Source organism: Aythya marila (assembly GCF_965140915.1).
Source record: "Aythya marila genome assembly, chromosome: 5".
In the NCBI taxonomy this organism is placed as follows: Eukaryota; Metazoa; Chordata; class Aves; order Anseriformes; family Anatidae; genus Aythya; species Aythya marila.
In genome coordinates this window covers 61,710,278-61,722,434 of record NC_139046.1, presented here as the reverse complement: position 1 = coordinate 61,722,434, position 12,157 = coordinate 61,710,278, and the positions used below count along the sequence as shown (strand labels likewise).

Below are 12,157 nucleotides of genomic sequence, written 5' to 3'. Positions count from 1 at the left end.
TAGATTTACCATTTGTTTCATAATCACAGTTCCAGCATTTCTTCCTCTAATTATTTTTGATAAGCAAATGCTGTTGGAGAGGCTGCTTAAGGGACGGAGCAGCTTAGCGTGCAGCTCAGGAGGCTCCTCGCAGCCCCCGTGCAGCAGAGTCGCGTTCGTCTTCCCGCGCGTAATTAAACATTCACCCAGCTCCAGGTCACGGGCACGGCTTGGGTGTCACACCGGGATTTCCCAGGAGGATCTGACAACGTAAGTTTTGCTGTGATGTGTTGATGAAGAATGTAATTTTTCCTTTTTACTCGGTGTGGTGCCCTCACATGAGGAAAGGAGGGTCAGGATCGCTTTGACAGGGGCACAGCAGTTGCTGCGGCATGTTTGCTGTGCTGGTGTTGGGAAAGTTTTCCATTGCTTAAATTGATTAGGGCTTTAATTAGACTCTAAAGAAAGTGCAAAATCTGCATTAAAAAATGATGGTGAATTGGTAAGAGAGAGGATTTTCTGGGAAGTCCTGATGTCGTCCTCAGTGGATTTTGTAGAAATTCTTTTCCCCAGCTGCCCACGGGTTTTTGATCAGCGTTGGAAACTCAGCATGGCTCGATGCTGCAACCCGAGCGTGGTGTCAGTGCCTGGGGCAGGCAGAGCACCCCTGGCACTGGCACACTGCGGTGCTGTTTGCATCCTGGGGGCTTTAACTCCACCTTTACTGCACGCCACCACGGGCATCTCTGAGGCCAGAAGAGCCACCTGTCCAGTGCTGGGGTTTCCAGTTGTTGGATACTGGGTTTTGTTCTGTTTAAATGTCCCTAGCAGGTTCATTTTGTTAGTGAATCACTCTGGCAGCCCTCTAGATGTTCTGCTCTGTGTCTGATACTGTCCTGTCTCCTGCAGAGGTGCAGGGCGTAATTTTGTTGTGGATTATGAAAAGCCATTTTACACAAACTGCTGCATCTGCAACCCCTTGAGGCAGGGAGGAAGATATTTCAGGTTTTTTTTTCCCCCAAAGGGGCACAGTGTGCATGTGTGCACTGCCTGCTTTTCACGGGACACGTTCAGTGTGGGTGGGGAGGCAGAAATGCAGTGTGCCTGAACAAATGGTGTCTGCTCAGAGCCTGCAAGTGCTGCTAAATCGAAGTGCTGTTCTTGCATCGCAACAGGGAGCGTCTTGCATGCTACATAGGATACCCTCACTTCTACACTTGGTATCTGTACAGATTAAGGAGGATTAATTAGGCTCAAAATGCAGTGTGTCTTGGCATTGGCAGCATTGCTGTGCTTTGTGATGTTAAAACACAGATATTTTTTTTCTTCATACTATCTGGTCCAGGAGTTCCTCACAGCCTGTGCTTTTCAGGATAAACAAGCAACGTATGTTTTGTTCTCTTGCTTTTTTCTTTTTCTTTTTCTTTTTTTTTTTTTTTTCCCTGCACCACCTCCCAGTGAGGCGGAAGGCTTATGTGGAGTATTTTTCCCGGCTGTGAAATGCTGCCGTGCCTCTTGTGCTTTCAAACTTGCAGCTTTCTGACTGCTGTTCTTAAACTCTCCTAAGAGGAGGTGCTCAACAAGTGCTCAGCAGTTGCAGAGGCAGCCAAGATGGGTTGTAAGGCCAGTGGCATCAGTTACACTACAGGAAGGCTGGGACAGGAGAGGAAGACCAGGACTTCTACCTGTGATAAGAGCCCCAGGCCCACTGTAAATATCTCTAGAAAATATGGAGGAAGAGACAAAAGGAGTAAAAATAAGTGAACATTCGTACAAGTTCTTCAACTGAAAACACATGCCCTTGAGCAACCTTGAAGTTTATGCCCAGTGATCTCAGAGCTAGTGTGGTCACCCAGCCAGGGGCCCTTGTTTTAAGTCCTCTCGTTGCGCCGTCTGGGAGTGACAAACCCTTGGGCATGCAAGATGGAAATTCCTTTGGACTGAACTTGAAGGCATCATGAGAGGACAGCCTGACGAGCTTCATCAGTATCAAAATGCATTTCCTTTCCTGCAGCTGATGTGACCTCCCACTGCAGCCCTCCTGGAGAGGAGGGTGCACCGGCTACGATGTATTTACCCTGCTGAAATGCCGCTCGTGAAGGCTTTCTCTGAATATTACACAAATGCTGATTACAGGGAAGTTGGGAACCTCAGGTCTGAAGTCGCTTTTAAGCTTCCCCTTTTCATCTTTTCAAGTGATGTTCAGGCTTCCCTGCAATTATTGGCACCTTCAGTACTCTGCTCAAACCAGATGTGTAGCTCAGTATATTTATAATACGCTCAGACAGGAAAAATTCTGATTGAAAGCTGGTACAAGCTATCCTCACTGTAAGGCGAGTTGGTTTGTTTCAAGTAGTACAGGGGGAAATCCTTTCTTTCCGTAGCAATGAGTTCCAGGTAGGTGAAGTGAGCCTGGTTCTAAGCGGTCCTGATAGATCTAGGAAATAAACAGGGAATAAACAGGGCAGGAAGGGAAAGGGGTATGGGAAAACCTGCTTTACCTACGAGCTGGAGAAAGGGTATGAGCATGGGGTCCGTACCTCTTCAAAAACCTATCTATCCAGATAATTGGGTATATAAATATGGAGAGAAATATAGTTGTGCAGGTAACTACTTGCATGTAAAAAATGTAGGTACTTATTTGTAGATAAGTGTTTATTCCTTTTCCAACTCATAATTCTCAGCTTTCACTGTTGACAATGCCTATTGTTTTGGGGAATTATCAGTCTCAACTCAGCAGTTTAATTTTGAACTTGTCTTGTTCTTGTATTGTTTAAAAAACAACACAAAAAAACCCTCACAACCCATCCATTCTGTACCATTCATTATTTACAAGTGCTTATCCCGGTCCCTCTTTTTTTGCTTCCTTCAGTGAAGTCAGCGGCTCCAAAATTTTCACTCTATGCAGAGGGAAGATTCTTCTTCCTTGCTTGCGAGCTACAAGCTAGCCAGACACCAGGCCAGAGAGGAGGAGGAGTGAGGATTCCCTCCTTGCAGCCAGTGACTAACACAGCTCGTTGTTTGTAGTGATGACAGAAATAGGTAATTGGTTTCTCAGTTCAGCCAACTTGTACATTCTGGTCTGAGAAGGAAAAAAAAAAAAAAAAAAAAAAAAAGGTGCTAAATTTAATGTCATTTTATAAGAAGTTTCTACCCATTTTCCTACACTATGCACCCTTTGCCATTCTCTTCTCCCCCCAGACCTGCAGGGTGCTGATGACTTTAGGTATACCTTGAATTAATACCTTGAACTAACTTGAGGCGTATTCACAGAGCTCATGAGGTCTGGATCATTGTGCAGAAGACTATACTTCAGTCCAAACAAGACTTTCTGTAAAAAAACATCCTTCAACAGTTGCATACCGCTTCCAAGAGCTCTCCCCTCTTTTCCCATTAATTCATTTGCATTCGCTGCTGCTGCTGTATGCCAATTAGCTTTAATTTTTACTATACACACTGACATCAATGGCCAATGAGAACAGCGCGTAGCAGGGTTTTTAGTGTGCCTATAAACTACAGAAAATTGTCCTTGGACAAACTCCTGCTTTTAGACTGGCTGACAACAATAGACATGGTTAAGTTCAGGCTAAGAGCCATTAAACATAATTACTACCACAGGGTAAAAGTTTAATTGTGTTAAATTTTAAATCTGCATAGTCTGTGCTTATTTACAAGCTGGCTAGGTTGCCTTGTTACATAAGGGGGAATAAATCTGTACTTAAAAATTGTTGCCTTTTATCTTCAAAAGCAAGATTGAAAAAAAATGGTATTTTTAGAAGCAGCAAAACAACTCCAGACCGAACCCTTTCTGTATTTCCAGCTTCTTTTATGCCAATGGCACCAAGCTGGTAAGTAGATGCTGAGCATCTTCTGATAGATTTTTCTAATGCGCTTAAACTTTGTGTGCGTGAGTGTGTGAGAGTATCGCATCTGTTACGAAGGTGTCTGGGGGACAGAATGCAGATCAGTGTGCTCGTGTGGGGTTATTTTAAATTTAACCACAGATGGGGCTTGTGGTGGAGGATTTTCTTCCTCTCCCTCCTCCAGCAATGTTAAGCTCCCCACCTCAGAAAGTTTCAGCTCAAGTAGCTGCTGGGTAAGTAGGTATCAGAGGTGGCAATTTTTTTTTATTTTATTTTTTATTTTTTTTACAGGCGAGGAAAAAAGGCAAAAGTCCGTGTTCATTTTGTTCGAGCAGATTAAAAAAATGTTTGTTTCATGTTCACTGAGCTACAAGTTGCAGCATATTTTTAGAAGCATGCCAAATATACAGTGCTCTAAGTCACTCCCTGAAAAGCAGATTAAAATTAGGAAGTGCTAGGATAAGTGTGAAATGTTCATCGGCTGGGAAAGGCAGGGGATGGAGGGCTGTGAAACTTGATGGAAGAGAAAAAGATTAGCGTACGGACTAGCTGGGAGCTACATTTATGTAGACATTAGAAGGCAACACGATTTCAGCTGGACAGAACATAAGCTTCAGATCTTATGCAAACAGTCAAAGCTGTTTAACAATTGGTTTACCCCCAGCCCCCTGAAAGGAGACAGGTGAATACGATGCCAAATACATTTTTCATGTTTCTTAAGCTAACTGTTTAAATAGTTAAGTGAACATCTGTCCAAATTTCCCCATCATTTCCATTTAGAAAAGTCTCCTATTTGAAGGCTGAAGAAAAGCGCCTGCTTAACAATGCAAATGGTGCTGTCTGGGGCCCCTTTATTTTGTTTAATCTAGATTGAGCTCCACACAACTGTGATGCTAATGAATAATGGATATTTTATACTTGTGCGCGTAGCAGTGCTGGGCACAGAGCAAATCTAGGATTAACCTCCCAGTTTCCCTGCCTAATGTATTGGGCTCTTTTTTTTTTTTTTTTTTTTCTTTTTTTTTTCCGAGTTTGCTGTGACTTGGGCACTCTAAAAACGTACACCGGGTTTTGTGGAAAACGGCAAAACCACAGCAAAGTTGTCAGGTGTTGCTCTGCTGAAGGGAGGCACTCGTGCAAGGGCGCAGCTACGCTGGGGGAGGGAGGGAACGCGGATGGCTGCATCAGGGTTTGATTTGCGAGCGGGTGCTGAGTGCCGGGGCTTTCCTCTGCCTTTCAGCCCTCCTGTGATGGAGTCTTTGGGGAGGATTTTGGAGCGCTCCCTTTGCAGTTTTTCTCTCCTGCCCCATTGTAGCACAAGTGCTTCTGTTTGGTTCCTGTTGTTTCAGGGAAAACATGCTGCTGCTGCTTCAGAGGAAGTCTCGGGCTTTTCCCAGCAGGTGGGGCGAAAGGCTGCTGGTACCACCTCCCATGAAATATAAGGGGAGCCTTTTTCTCCAGCTCAGGAGCAAGCTAACTTTGGTGGCACAGCACAGCGAGGGCGGGAGAGTTATGCGGAGGTTTCTATAACATCGCTGAGTGGTTTAGTTCACAATTACTGGCCAGTAATAATTAGTATTGATTAGCTTGGCAAATTGCAGGTTTAGAAATTGGTTATGGATTTTCCTGATGCTCCTCGTCTGTGTGTTGTGGAATCAGCCAGAACCAGTGGCTTGAAACGAGCCCCGAGCCCAGACCTGTCTGTGGGCAGCGACGCGTTGCACAGCCGTGCAGCAGGAGACACCTCCTTGCACAAGCACAGCTCGTGTCATCTCCAAAGCCAAGTAACTGGCCATGTGTGTATTGACCACAGATGCAGGTGGAACGTGGTTTTGTTGGCCTGTTGATTCACACCCCGGCTGGTTTGCCTGGCTTTCGCGTAGTGGTGGCCTACATGGGCCTGCAGGAGCTCCTCGGAGATCGGGGCCTTGGGAAGGATGCTGCCATCGTGGTTGAGTCCCCCGGCAGGAGCTGTAACAGCAGCAGACATCTGGGGAGACAGATAGTGAAAGGCAAGATGAAAGTGGCAAAGCCTCCAGTGCTGTAGGGCTGTCCTCGAGCACCAGGGAGCTGAAGTGGAACGGCTGAGCACGCCGGCTGGGCCTCGGCGGAAGGGCTTAGCTGGCTCCCGGGAGGGACACAGAGGAGGGGACACAGCCAGGGAGGAGGGCTTGCCCTCCTTGAGATGCTTTGCCAAACACTCTGGTGCTCGTTGCTAGAGAAATTGTGTTTTTGCCTCTTAAACAGCAGGTGAGCAAGGCTCTTGGCAAGCCCCCCGGCAGCGCTGCTGGCCAGGGGTGCCACAGCTCGCCAGCCCATGGCCACAGCAAGGAGGAAGGACAGCTCCAGGCACCTTCCCCCAGCCCCGGGGGCAAAGAGAGCTTTTGACTGAAATTTTGTGAGCCCCGAAATAGCACACCGAGTGTTTAATGCTGTTCTCCATTAGACAGCAAATTAGCCCTGGGCTTGCAAAGCAAATGAAGTTTTCATCTTGACAATCAGAGCCTGCTCACCAGGCAGTTTTAGCCCAAGTTCCCGCACACTGGCTGGTCAGCGAAATGGAGACTGCAACTTCTATTTATTGGTGCAATACAGTATTTGATACTGCTAATTACACTTAATTAGTCCTTCCACCATTTAATTAAAATGGCTTCTAATGATTGTGCTTCTTTGGCAGGCTCTTTGGTACCACCGGGAATTGCGCTGCCTGCAGTAAACTGATCCCTGCCTTTGAGATGGTGATGAGGGCCAGAGATAATGTTTACCATTTGGACTGCTTTGCCTGTCAGCTCTGCAACCAGCGGTAAGGACACAGTTATTATACACACAAACATGAGCTAATTTATACCTTTGCCTGCAAAACAGGGAAATGTATGACCCACACTACCTTTTGGGGGCTCGCAGCCCGCTGGCACGGCTCGGGTTGGCGCAATAGGCTGCCTGTGTGAGTACCTGTGGCCTTTCCTGCAAATCCCCCCGGAGCTGGTGGGAGCTGGGGGGGCGAGAGGGGCATAAAGACTGCAGATCTGGATGCTGTTGTACGCAGCACAGCTGCTGCTGAATAAAACAAACTGCCTCAGCGTCCTTTCAGCAGCTACCCTCTTCGCAGAACACAGATGATGGAGAATGGATGTCCTCTGGCAAACGGATTAATTTTATTTTGCTTAAATAAGGTTTCTGGCACCCTCAAAACTGGGGAGGGCTGAGAAGAAGGAGAAAGAGGGAGAAGCAGGAGAACAATACTCTAGATAAGCCCTTTCCAGCACTAGGAACAAGTCCCCTAAGTTGCTGTGTAATTAACAGGGGATCTTGGTGCAACTTTAAATGGGATTTGGGTATTTCTGCTGGGTTTAACCCAGTGAAAAATGCATATCAAAGTGTATAACAATGGGCGGCATGCAAAATTTTCCCATGGACTTATCTGTAGCTAGCTGAATCTGGGAGGGCTGTGAAAAATCATCCCAGTGCCCTATTTGTTGGTGACTGTAGGCAGCATGGAAGCCCATGGAGTCAGATGTAATTCAGTATCCCTTTTTGATACAGCCAGCCAGCCAGCCTGGTCAAAGACAGAACCGAAAGCACTTGCTGTTCTTGCTGCTCATTTAGACAAGCCGTAGTGCCTGCCCAGGAGCCGAAGGCTGTGCTTAAGGCACACGATGCATCTTCTACACTGGTGGAAGATTAAACTACATCAAACTAGAAGGCAATGATTTGGCCTGTGTGAAGGCGTGAGAGAGACAGCAAGGGGCAAAAGATGGCAAAACTCATGGGAGGATGGAGACCTTTATTCTGTGAAAGTCAAGATAAAGCCTGACTTAAACATTTACCACTTGCTTGCCATAAAACAAAAGCCACAGTAGGACCTCCAATGACATGGCTCTACAGGATGCCATACCACACAAACCTCCTCCACCTTTCCCACTAACCCGATGGGACCATGCAAACTGGAGCCTGGTCCTTCTTCCCTGTCCATTGATGGGGATTTTGGTCGCTGGGATAAATGGAGTGTCAGAGCAGGGACGAGGAGCATTAGAGGAGCGGTTTGCAGCTCTGGTGGTTGCACTCCATCACGTTATTGAGCACGGAGGCGGTGTTTGCTCGAGGTGGAAAACTCTCCTATTAATATTGGCGGCTTCCCTGCGCGGTGGCAGCGCCGAGGCGGCACTGACATCTAGTGGCTCCTGGCCCTGGGCCGCCGCTGCTCGCCAGCAGCATCGCTGAACCACTTGCCCGCTCTTCGTTTTGCTCACAGCTACACTTCTGCAAGGGCTGTGGTCGCTGTTCAGCAGCATGTGGCTGCAGGCAGAGCTGGTCCGTTCCCTCCCCAGGATGCTGTTCCTTCACACAGCTGAAATTGCTGCTTTGGGAGGTTTTTCTCCAGAACTGGGCACATTGCACGGTGCTGCTGAGCTCGGCCCTCAGGCTCAGGCTTCCTTCCCCAGTGCAGGAGAGGGCTGCTCCCAGGCTCCCCCCGACACTAGGAAGGGGGCATCTCATGCATCCCTCCTAGCAGAGGCAAGCAGCCCCTCTGGTCTGTGTGCACAGCAGTGTTGGGAGCCTGCAGGATGAGGATTTATCACCACATCCCTGCTTTACACTACCTCCTGTCACGTAAAGGCTTGGTACGGCCTAGTTTCCATTTCAGGATGGGAGCTGTTTTCTTTGAAATTTCATCTTGCTACAAAGGCTCAGAGGCAGCTCTCTGCCTTTTGAGGCTGCTGGCACTGTTACTGCCCTCGGAGCAAGGTGCAGTCCTGCTCTGCCCCTCGCATACCCCACGTACGCTGCCACTGGCAGGGCCCAGGCAGTCCCACCTGGCTGACAGTCGCTCTTTGGTGCACGAGGGATTTGCCCGGTTTGGGGCAAGCTGAGTTTTTCTGAAAGACGTGCTGAGTAGACAGCATAGAGCTATGTGTAAGTTGTTATTTTTGGCTTAGATCTGAAAGCTACAAACACTTATGACTTATCCTCAAGAGATTTGGGCCTGAAAGGGCAGACTGAAAGTGTTCCTGTAACAGCAACACTGCACGCTGAAGCAGAATCGTGGGCTTAAGTAAACCTGAGTCAAAACTGCAAAGGTGGATGCCAAAGCTAGTTTGGAATCAGTAACCCTGCCTATTTCTCCAGCTATGCAAAGATTTGATTGTAAAGACTTCTCTCCTGTAGTCCTCTTCCAGCTTGCTTACCCTTCTTTATTAGCTAGGCTGTGTCTGTGTACAGAGTGTTAAATCCAGTGCAGCAAAGTCTCTAATATTTATACAGAGAATGCAGTGTTTTCATTAGCTTCAAGACTGGGTCTGCAGGTGCAAAGAGGCAAAGTCTCCTTTCCTGTGAATGAAGCCCTTCTCCCAAACTGTCAGGGGGTCTCTGGGTGCCCCTTGCTGTGTGTTTCAGTGCTCCCACATGTACGTACTCCAGCTCCCTAGTCCTCCAGCTTCTCTTGCTCCTTCAGACCCAAACCAGGGTTGACGTGAGGCAGCTGGTGATGATGCTGGGGACGAGCCATTTTTGTGTTTCTCTTCCTGGAGATTTATATTGTACTTAGGGTAACGACAAGCAGTGGAACGCAAGCTGCTGTGTTGTTAATTAGAGTGAGTAAACTGCTGGTGGGGAATGTGGTTTTCTGGAGTGTGTGCACAATACAATTTTTAGCTTAAAAGTTGCTAATTTAAAGTGAGATTCATTTTGAGCTTTTTAATACAGATAAATAGATGAACTTCAGAACTACCAAAGCACATGCCACAGTGGGAAGAAGGTAGGTCTCCAGTGAAATCATATAAAGTGAGAACTGGTTCCCACTTCTCTTTGTACTGTAGCCAAATGAGTCATCTTATCTGCAGCTTGTCCTCATGTCAGACATTTGAAGGAGCTCTAAAATGACCACTCCTGCTCTTGTAGCACAGAACATGCACTTCTGTGGAGATGTTTTGACCATAGGTAGCTGGGTTACAAATCTAGAAAGTGTTTTAGACAAGGAGCTGGCAATGTCCCTGCCAGAGCTCTGCCTAAGAGCAAGCAGGAGTTTGAGGTCCTCTAAATCTTCTGAGGCCAGGATCATCTCCCCCAATCTTCCTTCAGCACCCCCTAAACTCGTGGCCCTGCAGCGGGGTGTCCCTGTGGGATCAGCTGCCCTCCGGCACGAGGCTGTGGGTTACGGGATGCGGCGTTTGAGGTCGCACTGTGCTCTGTCCGGCCATCATCCTGTCAGCATGGTGGGCAAAAAACAGCCCCTGGATTGGGCTCGAAGGGCATCGTGTGTTATCTTAAGAAGAAAAGATTAGCTTCTAATTCCAGAGCAAGCAGACAGGGTGAAAAAGCTATGGGCTGTCAATTTATACCTCTCAGATACTATATGTGGAACTTTTTTGACCTTAATGGTCAAATAAAATTGTTAAATATCACAAGCCTCTCTGTCAACCTCAATACAAACAGAACAATTTACATGGTATATAGAGAGCAGTGCCCTTCGCTCAATGAAGATAAAGGTTAGGAGTCCAGCTATCAGGAAATTTCTATTTATTGTTCAGCACTGTACACAAGGGGGTGAGGAAGGACTTAATAGCCAGTCCTTGCCTGGAAATTAGTGTAAATACTGCCTCACCTGAGGGAGCTGTGAAAATATGGATACCAGCACAAGCTTCACATAGGCTCTGCGTAAGATATCACCTGCTTGATTTCCTAAAACCTCCCATCTGCAGGGATAGCCTTCTCAGCTGCTCCTGGCCTCCTCCCCCTGCCTTTGGCCCCAAACTGCCTCAGGTATCCTCTGCTCTAGCCCGTGGGTGCAGCAAAGGCAAGGTGTTACCTTTGCTATTATAATGGGGTGTCTTTTGCTGGACAAGTTAAACCTTTGTTTCTATTTCTTCTGTAATAAAATCACCTGGTTCAAAAAAAAAAAAAAAAAAAAAAAAAAATCCTGTTTATACTGAGACAGGTTGATTCTTTTTGTGTTCCAGATTCTGTGTGGGAGACAAATTTTTCCTGAAGAACAACATGATCTTGTGTCAGATGGACTATGAGGAAGGGCAGCTGAACGGGAGCTTCGAGTCCCAGGTTCAATAACAAACCCTGCTTCGCTGGAGCACTGTGGATGGACGCTCGGCCGCACCAGCAGCGAGGCGTCTGTCAGCTTGCCTGCAATATTTTTTTAATTCTTGGTCCAGAGAGGACTATATACATTGTAGTACTTTTCCCCCCCAACACAAAGCAGTTACAATTTTAGATGTACAGTTGTGCCTGCTTAGCTGAGCACTGCATTGCCTGTATGTTTGTGAGTTTTTGGGGTCTGGGGGAGGGCTCTGTACAGTCTGTTTTCTGTATATAAACTGGAACATTTATTTTATGAAAAATGTAATGCAATTTTATTACTGGTGTGAATTAAAAACTATGAATGTTTGCTGGTCATCTTAGCTGTGGTTTGTTCATGCGGTGGGAACCTTTATTTCCCATGCCTGGTGGTGAGCACACTTCTGTAAATACATAACACGTATCCCTGGGACTTGTGTGCGTAGCAGCAGAGGCAGGAGTTTGCACATCTGATCTCCAGGACGAGTCCCTGCTGCAAGGTTAAACCTTGCAGTGTGAGCCACACCAAGACTCCTCCAAAATGCTGCCGTGCTACATCACAGTAGGGAGGGAGCGCTGTGGGGGTGGTGGCGGTGGGGAGCAGTCAGTGCCACTTGTTGGAGCCCATGCAGACAGCGACCAAATGCTGATTTAGGGCTGAGCCGCACGGAGCTGGGCAGGGCACCTCCAGCGGGAGGGCCCTCATGGGCCTGCTCTGGCCTCAGGCTCCCCCAGGCCTAGCCGTTCCCTAGGGATTGAGCAGAACAATGATTTCAAGGCTTGGACATGCAGTGAGGTTTTTCCTGTGGGGCAATGCTTGTCCAGGTCTGTCCAAGGGCTGATGTCCAGGCTGAACGCAGCCCGGCACGGCTGCGGCATTCCCTGCCCCGCAGCACTCCTCGCTTACTCCCTGCTGGAGGCTTTGACCTCAGGCAGAACAAAAGCGGGCGGCTTTGAAACATCTCCCCCAGAAAAGCTCTGACCTGTGTTCCTGCTGCGATGCTTTGTGCAGTGATTTTTAAGGTTATGCAGCTCGTGTGCAGGGCCCTGGGCTATACCAAACAAATTTCTTCATACGGCAAGTGTCACTTCAGTGCAGTGCACCAGGAGCTGTAAAAGGTGGCTGCAGTCCCATCCACTTTGTTGTCTTGCTTTTTCCTTGTGTTTTCCCCCTTCCCTCAAATAAATAGACACCAACAGAGAGCTGAGTGAGCCCTCCTCATGCAGAGGTTTCCACGGCTGGCCATGCC

The 12,157-nt window shown here is 47.6% G+C and overlaps 1 protein-coding gene across 4 annotated transcripts in view; it reads left to right on the top strand.

The window, feature by feature from the left end:
- The window catches only part of LMO1 (LIM domain only 1), a 56,239-nt gene extending 45,074 nt beyond the window's left edge, over nucleotides 1–11,165 (top strand). For all 4 annotated transcript variants that reach the window (XM_082760842.1, XM_082760841.1, XM_082760840.1 and 1 more), the window contains 2 exons: nucleotides 6,520–6,645; nucleotides 10,799–11,165. In XM_082760842.1, the coding sequence (XP_082616968.1) occupies nucleotides 6,520–6,645; nucleotides 10,799–10,904 (232 nt within the window). In that variant the 3' untranslated portion in view covers nucleotides 10,905–11,165. The remainder of the gene's footprint in view (nucleotides 1–6,519; nucleotides 6,646–10,798) is intronic.
- Nucleotides 11,166–12,157: the final 992 nt, after the last annotated feature.